Source organism: Echeneis naucrates, chromosome 3 (genome assembly GCF_900963305.1).
Source record: "Echeneis naucrates chromosome 3, fEcheNa1.1, whole genome shotgun sequence".
NCBI lineage: Eukaryota > Metazoa > Chordata > Actinopteri > Carangiformes > Echeneidae > Echeneis > Echeneis naucrates.
In genome coordinates, this window is record NC_042513.1 from 11477694 (window position 1) to 11499199 (window position 21506).

At 39.4% G+C, this 21506-nt stretch overlaps 1 protein-coding gene across 4 annotated transcripts; it reads right to left on the reverse strand.

Annotated features, from left to right (window-relative positions):
• Positions 1–416: 416 nt before the first annotated feature.
• On the reverse strand, positions 417–10496 carry LOC115040874 (RNA-binding protein with multiple splicing 2). Of its 4 annotated transcripts, none has more exons than XM_029497977.1 (8): positions 10043–10496; positions 7753–7830; positions 6391–6429; positions 6222–6284; positions 5101–5251; positions 3942–4090; positions 2254–2326; positions 417–1269 (listed from the first exon to the last, which is right to left on the reverse strand). In XM_029497977.1, exons 1-7 carry the CDS (start codon positions 10343–10345, stop codon positions 2261–2263), a joined length of 849 nt encoding a protein of 282 aa, XP_029353837.1. In that variant the 5' UTR covers positions 10346–10496; the 3' UTR covers positions 417–1269; positions 2254–2260. The 4 variants fall into 4 exon arrangements, with proteins under 4 accessions (XP_029353837.1, XP_029353835.1, XP_029353839.1 ...); XM_029497975.1 differs by having other exon boundaries at positions 3927–4090; XM_029497979.1 differs by lacking the exon at positions 2254–2326.
• Positions 10497–21506: the final 11010 nt, after the last annotated feature.

Sequence of the window (21506 nt, forward strand, 5' to 3'; positions counted from 1 at the left end):
CAAAGAGACACCAATGTATGGGTGCTTACAAATGAAAAGTTGGTGTCAATTATTTATTTCAACATCTGATGTCCAGAGACTTGACCTGTTCAAGTTAGCATTTAATGCCAGTGTGTTTAACCTTTCATTGGCTGCAGTGATAAATGACAGATGTCCAGAGAAATGCATTCACTTCATTTATTCATAAGATGGGAATATTTTTTATGTTTATTTTTACATCTTATGCACAGCAGATACAAAGACAAACATGTTCTAAACCACAAACTAAATTCTCCATTACTCGAATCCTACTTCTCATTTCAAAATGCCCCCCCAAAAAGCAATCCATTACTGTTTGTAGTCCAGTTTCACATTCTGAAAGATCGTTTTACAGCAATCTCATTTAAGCAGAATGACACAAAGCCATGCTCAGAATACTTTGTTTTTTTTTATTTTATTTTTTTTTTTTTTAGTTACCCACTTCCCCTTTAAACAAATTGCACTTTTCTTCTTTAAAACTACTTCAAGAGGATTATAGGAACAAAAATAAACACCAAAAACACAAGAGACGACGACTAAATATCCAACTTATACAGGTTCATTATTTAGTTGCACAAAAATGCATAAATATACATTACACAAAAGTACAAAAATATTTGTACTTTTCTTTGCTCAAATAATGACAGACATTGATATGATCATAAAGGACTGAAATTGTCATAGAACGTAGGGATGCATTCACAAGGTCCATGCGAGATAAGCCATTTACACAACAGCCTAACTTTCACAGAGGTAAGACCAAGGTTCTACAGGAAAACAAAACATTTCGCTGTCTAGGCCAAGGTAAAGAGGCAACACAAACACTAAGGAAATTAGGATACACAGAACTCTGCGTTCTAAATTCATGCCAAAAAGACTTTAACATGCAATGACTTTAACGCTTCTAAACCTCCCAGGACCAGCGGTTACTCATGGAAGGACTAGCTTAATGACGGTAACTTCAATTTGTCAATTTTCCTCAGCAATTATGATCCTTCGAGTTTGATTAGGCTTTGCATGAGGTTTTAATTTTAGAAGTACAAGGATGGTACCGCAATAGTTGCCAATGATGAGCTCAGATTGTCGACAGCAAGATGGTTTCAACTCACTCCCCCCAGAGATAATTGGGAGGCGATATAAATACTGGGTGTTTATAATAATGCACATCTGTCCATTAAATAAACCTGGTTAAATTAATGAAGAGCTTGGCAAACCTCACTTAAGGTGGACAAAGGTGGGGTTTCCAGAGGCCTGGAGGAGGAAAAAAAGGGAAACCAAGAATTAAAACAATTAGGAATTTTAGAAAACAAAATTACAATAAATTGAAGAGAAAAAAAAAGGATGGTCTTATTGTGCATTTTTGTCAAATTCTATGAGAAGAATTTATATGGAAAAAAAAATAAAAATAAAAAAATCCAACAACACTAGTCTCAATTCTTTGAGTTCCCTACTCCATCTGTGGCCCTCAGCCCTAAGAAAACCAGTTCCTACTTAAAATGTAGGTCAATGGCGTGGAGAAAGTCAGAAAGCTATATTTGGATGTATTGAAATGAATATAACAACCAGCCCAAAAATAATCTGTTGATATTCCGTATTTTTCGACATCACAATTTCCCTGTTTGGCATGTTCCTTCATGACTATGAATATAGGCACCACAAAAGCTGAGTCTTCAGCTGAATGTGTGTTAATTTGCAACTGAAACTAATCATACAAACAAACAAACAAAAAAAAAAAAAAAAAAAAAAAAAAAAAAAAAAAAAGAAGCAAATTTTAATTAAATTTGAAGTTACAAATGATCTTAATGTCCATCTGAGTAATTTGCATGGTCTTTTTTTTTTTATCAAAAAATTTGTAAAGAAGAATGATAATTATCCACCACCAGACGCAAAGCATTTGATTGGAGTAAATTATTTGGGGCTGAGTGAAATGGGGTGGGAGTGGAAAAGTAATGACAGACATTGTTGGTTTTGATCTTTTCCATGTAAAATGTATTGCCAAATAAATTGGTCATTGTCACTATTCTGTCAATATTCATTTGTACTGACAGTTTGCAGTTCCCAGTTAAACATTGTGTTGGTGTCATTATGCAAGTCTCTATATACATGGCATCAGGTTAGCATTTTGAGGGTGGTGGGTGGAGCTACCAAAAAAAAAAAAAAAGAAAAAAAAAGAAAAAAGGGGGGGAAAAAAAAAACAAAACAAAAAACAGCACTGTTGGACCAAAGGTTACTCACTAAATATCTAACAAAACTGCCGGGATTTCCATCCAGGCTGGGAAGTCTCAGAGGGAGTAGGGTACCAGCGCATCTAAAGAAACACAAACATAGTCATGTACACCAGACCAACACCAGGCTTCAGTGCTTCAAACCTCAAATCTGTAGATTTCAAGACTGTCCCTTTAAGCCCTGACCACTGAAGCCATGGGAATGTGGGTCATGTCGCAGCTCATTGAGGACAATAGTCCACCAGTAATTAACAGGCATGGAAATGTGGAGAGTTTAAACCCTTGTTGCTATAAACATTTCAACTTGGTAAGAGCTGATATGTCTGTACTGCTCTATACCTGTGACAGAATGAAGCTTCTTTCTACACTAAAAAACAGGATAGAAGCCACAGCTGCATAACCAAGCAGCAAAATAAGCTGAGGACATTGCCAGTTGTTTAGAGACTCTTAACGTAACCTTGCTGGGCCATAAACTCAAACCAACCTGGCCTACAATCAGAGGAAAGAAGGTTCAGTGCATTTTAGCAATCTTTCATCAGATTGCAATTAAAAGGCTCATCCCCCATTTGTGTGGCTACACATTCAGCTTATGTTCCAACAGGAGCGTGGACAGCAAGTTGGCACCCCCGAGAAGCGGCCATCAGGTCTGATCATCTCTCCAAGTAAATGCTTTGCATTCTTTCGCATTTTGTGCCCAACAAAATGGACTACATCGTAACTGACTACTTAGCACCTACCTACTTACTATTTTCCAATGCCTTGCCCTTTTTAGCTAGCTGTACTATTGCTGTAGTATCTATACTGCTGTTGGTGTACAGTATAAACATTTGTATGTTCATCCCACCCTCTGTCTTGTTAATGCTTAACAACTGGAACTTGCATTGTTAAAATGAACAGTTGAAGACTTGATGCAAAAATAAAAATGTTATATTTAAACTGCAGCTACAGCCTAAAACAAACCTAGCAGCATGTCTTGGTTGGGATGAAAAATTCATAAAAAAAAAAAAAGACATTTGTATTTTTCCTGAAAACATTTTCCTCTTGACTTTGCTGTAGACATGACAATTTTTTTTTTTATCCAGCAGCACATTCTCAGTTACACCTCCATGCCTGAGACTTATCCACAAAAAGGAAGCCATGAGCCAAAGTCAAGGCAATCAGAGGGATTTAAGTCAAGTGTATGGTAGCATTAGGCTACACTGCATCAAGGAATGCACACATCCTTTCCACTGATGGCAAGAGTCAAGAGTTTCCATTTCAACAAATATTTATTACAATATAACCAACACTTAGCTCCTCATTTCATGACATTAAGGCTGAGCACAGACTGTGCAGCCAACAGCAATTTAAAGACCTGATATCTGGGTTGGCTTCAGCAACATGAGTTTGTGCTGTTGTAATACCTCAGAGGACCACCGGGATATTTTCCATAATCTGAAACTGCTTTTAACAGCTAAAGTTCTAATGTAATATTGCAGTGGTTCATATCTAATCCCACTGCTTATATTTCAGGATTACTTTTCCCCTCAACTTCTTTCTTTGGAAAAGTAAAATGAAAATCTGAGTAAACCGCAATTTTCAGGAAAATCGTGCATTTAAATATCTCCGTGTAGGCATTAATGTTGCAAGTGAAGCTTAAGAGTGTGCTGTGGGATACCCAAAAAAAAATATGATAAAACACACCGATTGGTCCCTCACCTGGGCGTGGAGGGCTGCAGCAGCAGCCGCCGCCGCCGGGTAAGTGAAGGCTGCGTGAGGGAGGCCTGGGGTCAACTCCGTGGTGTATAGGGGGTAAGGTGTCCAGGCATCTGGTGATGCTGGGATCAGTGCTGCCCCTGTCAGATCATCTGGGGAAGTATAGGGCAGGAGAAGGGGAAAAAAAAAAAAAATGCTGACTTGCCTACCCCTAAACATTCACAATATAAACATTCAGATGATATATTTAAAAAAAAAAAAAAAGGAAATTGGTCATCAAAATATTCTACAAAGAGTTTTTCTTTCAACCTTAATGTGGCTTTTAGGTTTACTATTGACCAGTGACGATATTTATCCTAGCGATGGCTCCTGTCACTCAGAATATGACTAGCTCTTTGGATGCAGTAAAACCAAATTTTGCTTTTCATTTCAATGCTACAGCTGACAATTGTCCTGTCTTTCACTTTGCATAGAGCTCAATGGATTCTAACCCACAATTGCAAAAGTAATTCTTACAGTGGAGGACAGCTGGTACTGGCATCTGAATTTAGCGATATACATTTACATGTATCACTAAATTGAGACGCCAGTGATGAGACTAGATGAGATTTGATTAAAAAAAAAAAAGACATGAAGTCACATGCCAGATGGAGGTCAATGGCAGCTAAAACCTTTAGCTGCATATTTGACAATGCAGCACTTCTGCCTTTGGTCTGCAAGCTCCTAGTTCATTTGCATCCTTAGCTGTGCTGTTTCCTGACCCCTTCCTGGTTTTTGCCACAGCGCATCAGTAAGCGAAATCTGGTCTGAATGAAGCCTAGCACTATTGTCGACAACCACCTGTCCAAATATAATTACTGAAGAGAGCAGAGACGCAACTGCCGACTAAACCCTGTGAGAGTGGAATTCTCCAGCTGGACAGAAGCAAAGCGGCTGTTTTAAGAGTCAAGATGACACATGCATGTGGAGGTGAGTTAGTCCTTAATTTGTTAGATACTGTTTTTAACCTCTGGCCATTTGTCTTTAACACTACAACACGACCTATGACATATTTAAAAAAAAAAAAAAAAAAAAAAAAAAGGTAACATGGGCAATCAAGTACTGGTATTGCCAAGGTGAGAGTGGATGAGAGAGCCTAGAGTGGTGCAGCCGTACAACTTACATGGGTCCCGTGCAATGAAGTGTGCTCCTAGAGCAGGGTGGATATTTGTGGGGTTCGGTGTGGCCATCAGCTTACTCTTTGCCATCTTCGTGTTGGCTTTAGCAAACTCTAAGCGCAGGGTCTGGGGACTTTCGGGGTCAAAACGGATACCCTGAGGGAGAGACGAGGGGACATAGTATAGTAAGGGAGGTGGGCTGAGTTTGAGGGGCTGTAACTCAGTAGTCTCTCATGGCCTCCTTTCCTAAAGCTGTGTTTCAATACTCAGGATGTATCCTTCAAGCTTCCCGTGAGCTTAGCACCGTTCTGTACTGTTGTCCTGTTAAAATGCACCGTCTACTTGGCTGATTCCAATGAACTAAAATTACAACAAAGGGGCAGACTGAAGGATACACTGAAATATTTCAACATGCTTGCATCTCTTTTTCCTCATGACGGAATCAAGAGCACAGGCGACTACAGGAGCAGTTCACCCCGTCGCACAAGCCAGGAGGAGAGGGAGACAAGGAAAGGGCTGATGGTGAGACTTTTGAGTGTCATTTATTTTAGGTGGTTTAACCCTGCTTGTGTTCTTGTGCCCTAAGCGTTGTGCCCACATGCAAGTGAGTAGTATTTTGGTGTATGTGTGTGTCTGTGTGTGTGACTGCTGGTGTATCTAAGAGGTGATGCTCGTAAGGAAGGCTAGGCTATGAGAGAGAGTGTTAGATACTGCCAACGTGGGCTATCAGGTGACAAAATAAGAGGTTACACTACCGAGGATGTGTCCAAATAACACTACACATGTGGCAATAGAACAAGTATCACAGTACAGCAGTGAAAGCTATATCAGACTAACAAGGATGTGTATCAAGGTCAAAGTAAACTACCGTGAGGCTACAGGATTCTGGCCCCTTTCCAAAAATGGCCCTGCCATTGAATTATAGAAGACAAAATGGGTTGGCCTTGAGAAATTCGATGGGAAAGAAATATTTTGTAAACTCCCAATCTTTTTTTTTTTTATATATATTAGAACAAATCTAAGAAATACAAAGAAACATTTAGTCTTTTTTTTAAAGTAAGGGGAAACTTAAACAACAGACTCAAATTGAAGATAACATATATAATAAAAACAAGGAAATGCTTACATTCAGTGCATTTTTTGCAGCTTCAGCTCCAGACCGACTGTCAAAGGTTACAAACCCGACAGGCTGGAAGAGAGAAGGTAAAGAAAAACTGAGAAATCTGCCTGACCACTTGTTTAGTATTTTGGTGTAGCATTGAAGCTGTTCCTTAGACTGATGGGAGGAGTCTCACCTGTTTTGAAGTTAACTTAATCAGTGACCCTTCATAACCCTGCAGGGAAGAAAGATAGCCAATTATCCACCCTGGTGTCACATGCACAAAGTCAGGAATGAACCACTTTCACTATATGGGTAGAAACTTGCTTCTGTGCAACTTCAGTTTCAGTTCCACAGCAGAGCATCCGGGTCATTCTGTGACAGTGATGCACTTACATTCAGTTAAATTGTTTAAGTGACCCTTTGTAGATTGAAAAACAAATGCAGTTTTGCAAATGGGGCAGATAATTTTGTCCAAATAGTAAAAACATTTAAATAAAAATAAATTAAAAAAAATTGGCTCTGGTTTAAACTCAGGTCAAACATTACATTTTTAATCAAGCCACTGGCGTTAAAAAATTAAGTTAAATGGGGCAGAGCTGGTTAGAGAGGGAACAAATTCCAAACAAAAAGGAGGAATTTTGCCTGAACAGAGTATTGATAGATGGGAACTGAGCTCATCCCGATTTACAACCATGGAAAATTAAGCAACTTTTACTAGCTATGATAAATCCTAAGCAACAATCCAGAACAGATTTACCTGCAGCACTTTAGAGCAGAAACACAAGAAGGGAAAACAGTCAATATTCCCTCTTTCAGAATGTAAACTTCAAGTAAATAGACTAAAACCAGTTTTATTGTTTTCCAGTGAAGGGCAAGTAAATCAGTGCTGCTGTAACTTAAGAAAACATTGAATGGTTTCACAGTGTTTCAGTGTTATGAGAAGAAATAAAATTTCACTACACGGTGGGCGAGCTGGGTCACAGAGAGGGTTGGTTGGCCAATCGCAAGGGCTACTCATTTACACATTCCACAAGATCATCCATGTGCGCAGGATACCTCTTCCAATTTGGTTAGTTAGGACATGGGCAGGAGGGGCGTTTATGAACTGGAGGCCCGTCCAAAAAGAAAGAAAGGAGCAATAGACAAACAATAATGTGGCCTAATTTCCATATATGCAAATATTTGGACTCCTGCTAACAAGGGGATTGTCGATTTCAAGCATGTACAAAAAGACACTGAAACTTTGCTTTATGATCCGAGGCATCAAATGCTACAGGCATGAAAATGATTTCAAAAGGATTAGCTGCACACTGGATTAGAGTTGCTTCCTCAATAATTTAAGAAACTGTTTAACAGTCTTCTTCCGTGTGTATATAATCCTTTCCATGACCCTCTTCCAGCACCTCTCACAGCAGCTACCCGTTTTATTTTTGACACATCTGAAGTCTTTTAAGTCCTTTTATTTATACTTCTAAACCATAAAATAAGTCTCACATTATTCTATAACCTGCAAAATGTATAGCCTCTTTCCTGAACAAAGTTATGATGCAATTACCTTAAAAGGTCTGAAGAGAAGGTAAAGTTCCCGTGGTTTGATATCTACTGGTAGGCCACTGACAAACAGCGTTCGTACCTGCAACGAAAAGCAAAATATCACTCGGTTATTTAGCACCAACTGCACAATCATTGCGTTTATGTTGCTTTCATTCTCTGCGGGATCTGAACTTTGAGTTGCACTAAACATATGACAGCCTGGAAAATGGGATTAATGGCTTGAGTTGGAGATATGAATTGAGCTACAGAAACGAGTCAAGCAACCCACTGGCAAGATAACTTTTAAGTCTGAAGAAAGAAAAGTTTAAAAAAATAAATGAATAAAAATCTAAACTATCACTGCTCTGGAGTCAGCAAGTACTGCTGAAGATTTGATTCTATAGAGTGAAGGATCCCCCCGCTCCAGATTTCTGATTAATTATTTTTTTAGAGGGCAGAAAGAAAGAAAGGTTAAATTATCCAGTAATGAATAGCGATTAGATCAAAGTCTGAAAAGTAAACCCAAGTTTGCATTGAAGCATTGTTCGCCTTTGTTGTTTCCTTTCAGCAATCTCGACCCCTCTCATCCAAAACTGAAACAGATAAAAAGCTTCATTTCAAAAGGATCCTTTTGAAGACTATTTGTCAGAGAGTGAGACCTATGATGAGCATGTTTCAAACTCAGTGAACATTAGATGGTCATTGTCCCACTGGGGACCCCCTGATTCCCTTCAAGGACCCCTGGACTTCCACTGACAACACTTTGGAAACCAATGCTGTGTATAGTCCAGTGTGGCCAGGGAAACAAACAGTGCAGTCCGAGGCCCATTAGTTCCCAGCCGGTGGGGAGGCCCTCAGTACAATGGGGCTGCCAGAGGAACAGCACTGGACAACTGTGCACAGCATGACACCATTTCCTTCCTCTGACCCACAGCCCCAACCCTACCAGCCCTCCAGCATTTTTCAGGTGCAGCACAGCAGCGGCTCAGCCCTTTACAAGTCTGCACATAGGCAATTGGAGGCCAGCACAGCTGGATGGCAATTCAATGAAGATGTATTAATCTGTCCTGCTTATTGATTGAGTAGCTCAGCAAGTTTGAGCGTATAAAGCCGAAGCCCTGCGTGACTTTCTAAGAAAACACTGAAAGCACCGAGGGCGCAATTTGATGAATGTCTAGAGACAACTCATAAAAACTGGCAAGATATAGCATCTTGATATGACAGGCCTCTTGATGGCCTTTTATATGGATTTACTTTTCTTGCTTGTTTGATTTTTTTTTTTATTGCAATTACATGAATAAAAAGACATCAGCAAATTACACCATGACAGGTCAAGTGGCCACAGAGGTTTTGTTGTAAGATAATGGGAACAAAGGAGGACTGGGGAGGAGAGGGGGAAGAGAAAAAAAAAAAAAAAAAAGGCCCAGTACCCCCCCATTGTCTCTCCATAAGGAGTCATTAAACAGGAACTATAGAAATTATGAGGGTGCTGTGCAAAGTCAAGAAGTGTAATTTGAGTTAATGAAATTAATTTCTAATTGTTAAATTACCATTCAGATTTGTATTTTTTGACACATTTTGAATCTGGATCTGAGACAATATTGGCCAATTTAAGCCTTTGGTTGTGTGATGATTTAAAGGCGTCTTTATGAAGCATCTTACACATGTATTATTTTGTGCCTGAACATATCATGGATTCTTAGGAACGTTGTGAAGAGTGTTAACTGGATATATCGGAAATTAAGGAGAGCTTCAAATACTAAAATCACGTCGACATTTTTCCAGTTAGGGCCACTGATTTTTACCCTGTGACACATTATTAAAAATAGGCTAATAGCCATTTTGTCTTCATATAAAATAAAACCCGGACCCTGCTGTTAGCAGCATAGATCACATTCAGAAACGGCGTGAATCCTCAATGAACTGCTTCAGTTTGAGAAAGTTTGCCATTTACGGTTACCTGTCGTCAATAATCCGCACCAGGTGGAAATAGTTATAGTTCGAGATAGGAGTCACTCCAGTATTTTCATAAACACAAACAGGTTGATAAATAAAAGGCTGGGGATTCATTGTGTGTGACGTTCACTGAACAGGACACACACACACACTCAGTAATAAACAAGTCCCAGCTTTACTTTGCGCCTTCCTCGTTGTTTAAGAAAAAAAAACTAATAATAATAATAATAAAATGTAATGTCAGCCTGAGGCCAGTCAGTGATTAAAACGCCTCGAGTTACTGTCCCTGAAGAGTTTCATCGGTCTGTGAGCGGACCGGACGCGCAAACATACCACAAACTTTGAGCCCCACTCACCTCCTCCTCGATGGAAACGTTGTTATTCGGCTCCGTGTCAGCTTTGAGACTCATGTCGACGGTCACTTCAGCCGCTTCAGCCCCTTCTGCCGCCGCCGCCGCCGCTGCTGCTGCTGCTCCAAGTATCAAGTTTTTCCTTGTCGAGTGATATTTCCCCCAAGTGCGCCTGAAGCTGCAGTGAAGGTCCTGGTGGCGTCTGAACTTGAGGAGAGAGGGTGTGCCGAGGTGAGGTCGTGCGGACGAGGACGCCGAAGTATCCGAGGTACAGCTGGCAGGAGGAGCAGTATGGCGAGAGAGAATCATTCATGAAAGAGAGCAAAAAGGGAAAGAAAAGAAAGACGAGACGCGCTAAACTAAAGGTGAGAGGGTGGACTGGTGCTCCGTGAGTGAGGGTGAAAGATGGGGGGGGAGAAGTGCGCGTAAAAAACACTGAGCCTCTGCGCTCACATCAATGCCCTCAGCTGAGGAGGAGGAACAAGTCAACTTTTCTCCTTGGCCTCTCTCTCTCTCTCTCTCTCTCTCTCTCTCCCTCCCTCCCTCCCCGTCCGCTAGGAGACTCCCCCCTCCGCCTCCCCCCTCCTGGTTTTCAATTAGGTCATCAATTATGCGGCGGTCCGCTGCGAGGCCTCATCAGGCTGCAGATCCGCCTCAGCTGCTGCACGGAGACCCGGCCCCTGTCCGGCTGCATCACCGCCGCTGGGGGCCACAGGGCCATCAGCTGGATCTGCTCATACTGTCCTTCTGCTGCATCCTCATCCTGCTCTCCTCCGCTTCCTCTTTTATTGCTGCTTCTTCTTCCTCTTCTTATTGTTATTATCGTTATATCAGTAGGAGTAGAGTTGGCCCGTATTGAGAAAAATATAGGCAAACCAAACAAAGTTAAAAAAAAAAAAAAAATGTCTGACCAGGACATTAAATTAACAAAACATTTTTTTCCCCTAAGATTATTTACTAAACGTATTGCCCAATGTGTGACTTCACACGTTTAACCATTTCATTAAATTTTACTCTGCATGTGTCTTTCATCTAACTTTTACTTTGGTAAAACACTTAAAATATTAGAGGTGAGGAAAATTGCTATTTCAAAATGTGATTATTTTTCACAGCGGTAAGTCTCTTTACTTAGCCATCTTTTATTTTATCAGATGGTGCTATAAAATTGATACATGTATCTCTACTGCAGTCAGCTTTTTTGTCAATGCATCAAAAATACTAATCAAATTTTAAGCATATAGTGTAGAACATATCAAAATGTAAATAATTTTTCTTCAGCTGCATGGTGTTTTTACACAATACATATATATATATATATATATATATATACAATACACATCCTCACAACATAGAGATCACATCATTTTGTATCATACAATTCTCCCTTAAATCAGCCTGACAAACAAAACTGCATATTTATATGAAATAAAAACATGATGCAAAAATAAAAATAGGAAAAGCTGCAAAGAATACAGTTAGGATTTTATTTGATGACGGTGATTTCATGTAAGTTCAGTTAATGGATTCAGAGATAAATAAACTGACAGGCCTTGTTTACGGACAGGCTACAGTAAATAAATCCTGATTTCTGATAACACAAATATACAAACAATAACAACAATAATAATTAGTAGTAGTAGTAGAAGAAATAATTGGATTTGCGGTTCTTAATGATTTGTTTCCTGGTTGAGATAGGAATGGCCTGGGTGGAGTCATGGCCTGTGTTGTGTATTGTGGCTCTGCTCTGGACATGTGCCCAGCATGCAGTGTGTTTCCTTGCAACAAGACAACTCTCAAAGGCCAGACAGTTTCCTGACTTTGTATAGGAGCACAATCAGGCCTGCGGGGTGAAGGGGTGGGGGGTTGCTGAGAGGGCGGGCGCATTCTCTCTGTACCTCTCTGCGATTTAATCTAAAAATAGTGAGTCTACTGTGTTTTCTATGTGTGGCAGTACAAACTGAAGTCAAGCGGCACACAAAGACAAAAAGAGGTATCCCTTCAGTCGACGCAATGTGCTTATCAGCCGATATTAGGGCAAAGCCTCAGTGTCAGATCAGGCAGGTAACAGTGAAAACTATATTTATCTTGCATATCATGTCAAAGTATTAATTACATGTTTAAGCAGTATTCATGAAATAAGAGCTGAAACAATTAGACAGTTAAATGGATCAGCTCCAGCTTCTCAGATGTATGTATTTACTGTTAATCGTTTCGAATATATTTTGGTTTTGGACTGTTAGTTTTTTTAAATGTCACCCTGGAATTCAGGAGCTTGTGCTGGGCAATTTTCTGACATTAAAGCAGCAAACGCTTAGTCGATTGATGGAAGAGATCATCGGATTACATCATTGAAAATAAGGGTTAGTCTCCAGTCCGAAAAGCTGCAACTTGTTCATACACCAATTTTAGAATATATGCATTAATTAAATTATTTAAAGAGGCAAAACCCCCCTCAATCAGGCTGGTTATTGTCGGATTTGAATTCAGAAAGACAACTTGTATATTAGCTGAAATCAAGTATGGTTGATTACTGTTTTAATGTTGTTTTGAGCACTGATAAGTACAATGATGGACTGGGTTTTTTTGTGTGTGTATGTTTTATGAAGTCATTTATATTTTTTGGGGATGCACTAAGAATAATGACTCCTTTGGGGAAAATGAAGCAGAATTTTAAAGAATGTGCATGTTTTATAAAAATAAAAAACAGATGATAAACCACAAAATATACAGTGTTCTGGGGCTATTCATTCAGCAACTACATTATACCTCAGTTTTCAATATGTTAAGGAACGACATAAATTACGCTCTGTTTGTCATTTTAGTAACACTCTAGTTGCCTATAAAATATTGACTGAGCTGCTGAGTGATCATTAATTCATTTAGTACATCCAGCTCTTACAGCTTTTGCCATAAGGTTTTAACATTCAGGAGGCCACTGCCTTTAAGGATTCAGGAAATATGATGTCAGATGACATCATTGACTGTTTGTATAATTTACAAAAAGGAAATGGTAGTCTGCACATAAAATGATCTCAAATATATAGTTTCCACTATCCACTATTAGATACGATCTTATCATGTTGTCCCAGTGATTCTGAACAATTTACACTTGATAAAGTTAAGGCCTTTTGTGAGAAAAGATGATAATGTCATGCTTGGTTATGCAACAGCAACAGCAACATAACCAAGCAGCACTGGTTTAAAATTGAATATCAGTTAAAGCAGAATATACTGTTGTTATTAATAGGATAAACACCTTAACCATTTTGTCCAGCCTGTTTTATGCCACAGGTCTGTCTCAGAATGACGATAAAGACTTTAAATAATGTATCAAAGTAAGGACAGATTCTTGTGTTGATTCCCATGTTTTAGAAACAAAATATGCATATAAAGATGTATGTTTGTGTCCTGTGTGTGTGTTTATATTATGTGTCTGTGTGTGTGTGTGTGTGTGTGTGTGTGTGTGTGTGTGTATTTTGCTGACAAATGGAACCAATTCTTAAATCACTAAATCACATTCTCTAAACTCAGTGATACCTCTCATCTCTTCAATATAAATATCTTAAACACCTTAAAAAGTGGTTGAAAAAAAGGTTGAAAAGCAATAATGAATCACTGACGCTCTAAAGGTTTCATTCCCATTTATGAAACTACCATCTTCACTACCAAAGATAGCCTTGTGTCGATGGAAGTTACGATATATCTTATTCATATGACTCTGTGGTTGGATTTAAAGTAGTACCTGATGTTTGAGCTAAATATGCCGGCCTCTGTTTTGTAAGGGTTAGCATAGTTTTTACATAATTGAGGGCTGGGACTTGTACAGATGAGATGATGAAGAGGTTTTTGTGCATTACTGAAATTGTTCTTCCTTCTCATTACTTGAAGAAACTAGGAGAATTATATTTTTAATGGATCTGTCGGATGACTGTCTTCTGCTTTTACATCACAACTAGTCCCACATGTCTCAAACATTGCCGTTGCCACGTTGAAAATACTGTAGGGCATGATAGATTGTAACAGGCTGTCATATCCATTAAACTACATTTAGAAACATTATTTTCCAGGCTTTCATGTGACTGAATTATTTCTAATAGAGATTAACAGAAGCCTGTCGTATGAAAGTATTCAAAGTATTTAATATAAAATACAGAAAAGTCAAAACGATTATATTTAGTATAATTTTGTTTTTCTTTTTTCTTTTTTCTTTCTTTTTTTTTTTTTGTTCTAACTATCCTTTGGGGTTTCCAAAAGTTGTGTCTAAAGTATCAAATTCATATTTATCTTTGAGCCAGTGATACTTTTAAACATCATTTTACCAGAAAACTTATTTTGTGGTTCCAGGAAAACAAAGCTGCGCAACCTGCTTTAAACCTACTTTTAAATTCTACATGATTGTTCTGCCTGATGCAGAACTTTTATTTAAAATTTTTGTTCAGCTCCCAGAATTTCAGACAATAAATTTAGAGTCGAGTAAATTTTGGAAGAAATGTGTCTTAAAGGACGCACTGGACAGTGAAGTAATAAAATGAAACATGGGTTTGAATAGTTCACTGTGTGAAAATTATGAGAAGCTTATGCAATATATAAATGCAAATGGAACAACATTGACGCTACTTTCTGAGGAAATGATGGTGGGAAACTGGATGCTAAGGAGTTTGATTGTGCCCATTGCCAAAAAAACAATATAATTCACAGAATTACCGTTCCGTGTATCCACCAGATAATCCGAACAGTTCAGGAGCAATACATCAAATTTTCCCCCCTCTCTTTCTACCCACCAACACTTGACAGAAACGGAGACAGTATAGTTCAGAGGCTCGGGATAAGCCTCATGTTTTATTTGCAAAAAGCAGCCCCATTGTCCCATAAGTCACCTCACACAGCACTCTTCTGCTTCACGCCACACTGAGCCTGTCCTACTGTGTTAGCGTCACCCGCTGCTGAAGCACTTAGCTTGTGTTCTCCGTGTCCTCTGTGGTACAGCCAAACATCCATTTGGAGGTCCTCAGAAACACTGAAGCTTTCTCACCCACACACTGAGCGAGGGAGGCGTGGGACGCATTTGTGACGTTTCGTGAATACTTTGTCCAATAAATAGCCCACCTCATGAATACATTGAAGCTAAAAATGACGTGTATCGAGCCTCAGCTACAGCCTGAGCAATTTATTGAGAGATTTCCAACTAATATAATCTGTAATGCCCTATTAGCGAGAGATAGCACCGTTTATCCCTTTGGTTGCCATATTTTATCTGCTGCCCTTTTGCTAACACTTATTAGACAGTGTCACACCTGCTGTGATAGCCCACAAGGACAGGAGGCAGCTGGAGAACTTCCACATCTGCGCAAATTCAATCATCCCTGATATAGTGCACTGCTGATAAATGCATTCTATGTACTCTTGTTTGTGGATAGTTTAGTCGGTGGGAAGTACATTGAAATGTTCATATGACACCATTTGTGCCTTCATTTCAGTAAATTTCATCTAATCGTGACAAATTTTAGTGAACTTACAAAGTGAGACTGTGCCTTCAGACTTTAATCATCATTTAATGTCACAGCTAATGTTTCTAGCAGTCGTGGAGTTATAATTGCTTTTGCAGTTTCATCTGTGTCTACCTGATGACAGGAAGTCCTACCTTAACTGTCTTTTTTGGTTCTTTTTTGGTCTCCACCTACTCCTAAGCGAAATTTCAGTTTCTTTAGCTGCTGTATACTCCACCACGTTCACAGACAGTTTGGGTCAGTCTGTTGGGCAGGTAGTGGGGTGTTATGGCTGAAAACAGCAGCATCTTCCTTCTACAACAGAAAGTGACGCTGTGAGAACAATGAGAGTAATTCAAAACAAAACTCAAACTCACCGCAAGGATTTGGAGGCCAAGCAGGGCGTTAGATTTCGGCAAGATATTTCATAAATTTACTAAGTCGACTCTCCCTTTAGCTGTACAGCAGTTTTTTCTGAGATTGTTTCCTGAAAAAATAAAATGTGAGTGAGTCACAACACAAGCCTTTGAGTTCACCGATAAATACTGGGTAGGCTGGCCCTCAAGATTTGACACAAATCAACCTTATATGCCAAACATAAAAAAACAAACTGTCCATTCAATATCATCTTTGGTGGGTGAAATTCACCCTGAATGTTTTGATGATGATATGACGATGATAGAATGGAAGTACACATGAAAGTGATACTACTCACATGTAAAAGCTTGTGCACAAAGCATGAAGGTAAACAGGTGGTTATCTTAGCTAAGCATAAGGACCGCGGAAAGGACAACAATTAGCCTGCCTTGCTCAAAAGTTAGTCTACCTGCCAGGAGTTCCATGTTATCACTATTTTATGATTAACAACAGTTGATCTATCCATTTAGCACTTTACTGTCTCTTTCAGGTGCCAAACAACTCTCATTTCAGGAGCACATTCATTCATTCATTCATTCATTCATTCATTCGTCTTCTACCGCTTATCTGTTTCTGGGTCGCGGGGGTGTTGCAGCCAATTCCAGCTCGCATTGGGCGAGGGAGGGATACACCCTGGACAGGTCACCAGTCCATCACAGGGCCGACACACAGAGACAGACAGAGACCAACAACCACTCACACTCAGACCTACAGACAGTTTAGAGTCACCAGTTAACCCAAACATGATGTCTTTGGACGGTGGGAGGAAACCCACGCAGGCACAGGGAGAACATGCAAACTCCACACAGAAAGGCCCCAGGCCGGGAATCAAACCCATGACCTACGTGCTCTGAGGCAACAGCACTATGAGGGCCACATAAATTGCAATAATTGTCAAACAGCCAAATCCATTCACACAACTTTGACACATCTGGGATAATGTGATGTGATTGATAACTTTAAAAGAGCCAACCTTTGCTACATAGCAAACATTAGCATTAACAATTGTTTACTTACCAGAAGAAAGAGTCCAGCACCTTTCTGTCCACAGTTCAACTTTTGCCTCTTACACATTGAAATTGGCACGCTCAGCAGCTAGCTCCTCTTCATCTTGGAATTGCAAAAGTGAAACACTAACCACCAGTTGGATCCTGAGACCTCGTGCTGCTCAGAAAGCAAATTATACACTTACACACTTGTCTTTGAGTGCAACAATGGTTGAAGCTCAGTCTGACAGAGGTGTGATTGTTGGATAGAGTTCAGCAACAGTCCTCACCACATGCTGTTCAACAGTGCAGCAAACTCAGGCTGAAACTAATGACCATTTCCACTGTAAGTGTCTTAGCGTGGTGATAAATGTCCCTCTCAGTTTTTCTAACCTCCAAACCACGAGTGACAAAAAAGGCAATGGGCATAAATGTTTTAAAACAGAAGTTAACAGACTATCAAAGTAGCTGCAGAGTAGTGAATGGAAGTTTTCTGTTAATCTATTATGTTCATAATCAACTAAAGATTTTAAATCTGTAAGAATGGCTGCTTTTTCTTGCTAGTCCAACATTATTATTACCATTTAATGAAATTAACACAACTCGAAAAAGCTCAGTTACAATCACAGTCATGGAGGAGGGCAGAACTAGTGAATTTGGGTGAGTTTTTCTGAATTGAAGCTGTAGAAACCATAATGATCCAATCCTGCATCAGCTGAACTTCTGCACAGCAACCACTGTTTTTCTCTCCTGATCCAGATGTCCAGGACTGACTACGTCGGTGACATCTATCATACCTCTCAGTGACTCACTATGAGAGAAAATTAGGTTGAGGCTGAAGTTTCTCACTGATGAAGATGATGACATAAACCATCAAATGCAAAATAACTGTGTTTGTGTTCTGCACATCAGCATTGACCATTAATCTCATCAGAACGTCAAGACTCACAAGAAAAATATAATCCATCTGTCATCTGCCTTCCGAGCATTTGTTGAGCACAGTAACCCCAGTTCATTGCCTCTGCCGCTCCTGGATCTCAGGGCTGTTATGTTTTTCTTCAATGACAACAAAGTCATTGCCAGCAGTGACTGTGTTTATTGTTTCATACAAAGCAGAAAACAAAACTATGAGCTAAAAAATGTTCCAAAAGATTTGCCAGATTGGGGGAAACTACTGTGAGATTGTGTGTTACATATTGTTTGTTTGAAATAAAAACAAATCCTTTCTCTCTCTCTCTCTCTCTCTCTCTCTTTTGTTGGCAGTCAGTTGCTGTCCTTGTCTTTCTCACACATGTTTTTGGAGGATCTTGGAGAAAAGACGAGATGAGCAGAGATGATCTTATTCTTGATTTTACAACTTGCTGAAATAGACTTAATTATTTCCTATTACAGTGAATAACTCCCACTCTGTACATTCCCAGCAAAACTAAATGCTGGAGAAAAAAAAATCCCCAATCCACTGGGACCATTTAAACTGTAATTTTCTCATGAAGTGAAACTTCAGAGAAAAAGAAACTCCTCCGAGGTTTCCCTTAACATGGGAAAAACATACATAAACCTTCTTGTGTGAATCTCATTCCTAAAAGCAGAGCCAGAAGTCGTAATTTCTGGATATTTAAGTGAGTAAGAACTAAGTGAACACAAGATACCAGATGATTTTTGTCATATTTTGGAGGTGGTGCAGAATGCAAGACTGAAAAAGTAAACGTTCACGACATCCTCCCCAAGCAGTAAGGTCAGCTACTTCCTGTTTGTGTGTGGAATATGGGACACAAAGGGTTATGCTATTTAAACTAAAAGGGCAGCAGATTCCCAGCTAGCTGGGATCTGGAGGTCTGCTGCCAGCTTCTCAGGGGGACATGAAGTGGGTGGGAAAAGACAGGAAAACAAGATAAAGATGCAAAAGAGGATGGAAAAGAGGATAATTAACTAGGGGGATGTTTGTGTGTTGTGCAACTGTAAGGCAGAAAACACAACATGCTATCTGCTCTCTAGATTATACTAAAGATTATTGGGTAAAATAACATTTCTTGTCCATAGAAGGTGTAAACAAAAAAAGGATGTCTTGTAAAACATTTAAAGTTTTTGAAAATATACTTGGAAAACAAATATGCTTTCCAATGCTTTTTTTTTTTTTTTTTGACTCTGTAAGAGTCAGATCACTTTCACTAAGCACTTTAAGATAAATTCAGATTTCCAATACTTATATAATACTATTCTCCACTCCAATTCAGAGTACAGTGAACTTTGAAACCACTTATTTTTCAACTTCTGTTTTGGCATAGTATGTTCACTCAACCATGTGTTTTAAAACCACTAGAGGGCCCAAAGAAAGTATTTTGTCAGGGCTAAACTGTTGCCAGTCATTATTTTAGAGATTGTTCAAAACACTTGCCATAGCAGACATTGCAGACATATGTGACATTCATACAAGCAAGTGCAATTAGAAAATAGCAACATTTCAAAGTGTACCAAAGTGTACCAAAAATATCACTTGTTTAATTGTGTGTCTTGGCTCGCTGCTAAACTCTTGATAAAATCTGTAAACAAGTTGGAGCATGCAGCAAAATAACAAACTGATAATCAAAACCTGAAACTGATCCTGGAGGAACTGCAGGACAGACATGTTTAGCTGACCCGCTCTGTTGCGTCCTCTTGTGTAAATAAATGCATGAAAATGCACCTTAAAAGTTTGAAAAGGACACGTTAATCTTTATGCTCTATGATATTATATCAGCAGTTGTTTCAGTATCCGTTATTCACAGTAATAGGAGCAGTGTCCCGTCGCCTGTAGATTCAACCAGTGCTGGGTTAGGGTTAGAGAAGACGGTCTTTAGGTAACAGAGATAACTGATGCATCAGTCACCTAAACCAGGCAGACCATGTACTGCAGCACGTTTAAAGTTTGGCCCCGTTGTATGAAAAAAAAAACAAAACATGGACATGTTCTGCTTTTGGGCAGCATCTCTGGTATGTAAACTTCTGCCTTGTAAACACAGCAATCATCCACTGCTGTAATGGTGTGAGCCCTAATGAACTACACTGAAAAGCTCAATTTTCACATGTAAACCTCCACCACCACCTCCAAGTGAAACCGAATGCATCTGACGTGGATTGAGTTGAACAATAACAATCACTGGTGCTGCTTGATATTATTTCTCATGGGGAATTCTTTAAATGAGCTGTGGTCACTTCCATTTATTAGATTAGCGGAGTGTTTATCTTTGCTTTTATCAACACAAATACTGTTTGAGGCCATCAGTCATTATGTTTATGTGACGCTGATGTGTGTCATGCTGTAGACTTCAGCCACTGTGCTTAAGTGTTTTGTCTTTTCCTAAAATTAGTTTCCCTTATGTTCCCCACAACAGAGTTACATTTCTGAGAACTTTCTGTGGACATTAAAAGTTAACTGCACTAAACATGGCTTAAAACCACATCTACTTCTTTTCCACACAAACACATCATCTGTATGTTTTTTTTTTTTTTTTTCATACAAAGGCTTTATACAGTCGGAATATAAAAGCCTTTCAGAGCACCGTGACGACAGACTGACATGCCTCTGTCTGCCACCGGCGCTCGCTGAGAGCTACATCATGCTATTTTGGTGTTGTGAGGGGATGAGGCAACAGCGGAGAGAATATTAAAGATTCAACAAATCACTGTGAACTGTGACCTGTGATGTAAAAAAAAAAAAATCAGAGAAAAATATAGACTGCATGTCAGAGGAGCTGAAATAGGCTTAGCTTTTTCTGGTAAACTTATTAACCCCATATTCAACCTTTGAGATGACCTGTAGCTCCATCCAGTATCATCACAGGGTTCAAACTACTCCTGTTCCCTCTACGATGAATTTTTTGTTTTCTTTTGTTGGTGAGCTCGATTCCACAACCTTAACTGCATGATTCAGTCAGAGCCATCTGTATTTTAAGCTCCTAAAGGTTGTGTCAGGGGAGGGAGGACAAATGACCTGTGTGTTGCAGTCGAGGGTGACAAACATTGGTATTTCAAAGTGAAATGGAGATGGATAGATAGATAGATAGCAGTCTCAGAGCAGGAAGACCTTTGGTTGTGACGGCAGGCAAATCTCCTGGAGCATCAATCACTTGCTTCAAATCCAAACACGTTAAACACACATTCTCCTGTTCCCACTCTGATCCACAGACCCGAGGCATGGCTCTCGTCTAATGGACAATAACAAGGCAGTTAATAGCAGCAGGACGTAGTTCAGTCCCACTAAATCAGTCCGTTCCAAATAAACAGCAGACTTTTAGGCCACTTGCTCATCCTGAAGCCCGAGTTTAGACTGTGACACCTCTGATTTATTGCGGCGTAGTGACAAACAGATGACGTGTTCATTATTCCTGGATCCAGTACAGTGGGATGAAATGAAAAAATCTTTGCTCTTCCTCATATTTCTGCCGCAGAGCTTTCAGATCTAAACATTCCTTTAAGAGGAGCTATTTTTACCAGTTCAGTGAGTTTCTTTTCTATACACAAACACAGGGACATGTAGTCCAGACACTGTCAAAATTCTATTCTACTCATCTTATAAATCAGATTTTTAAAGACATTTTAATT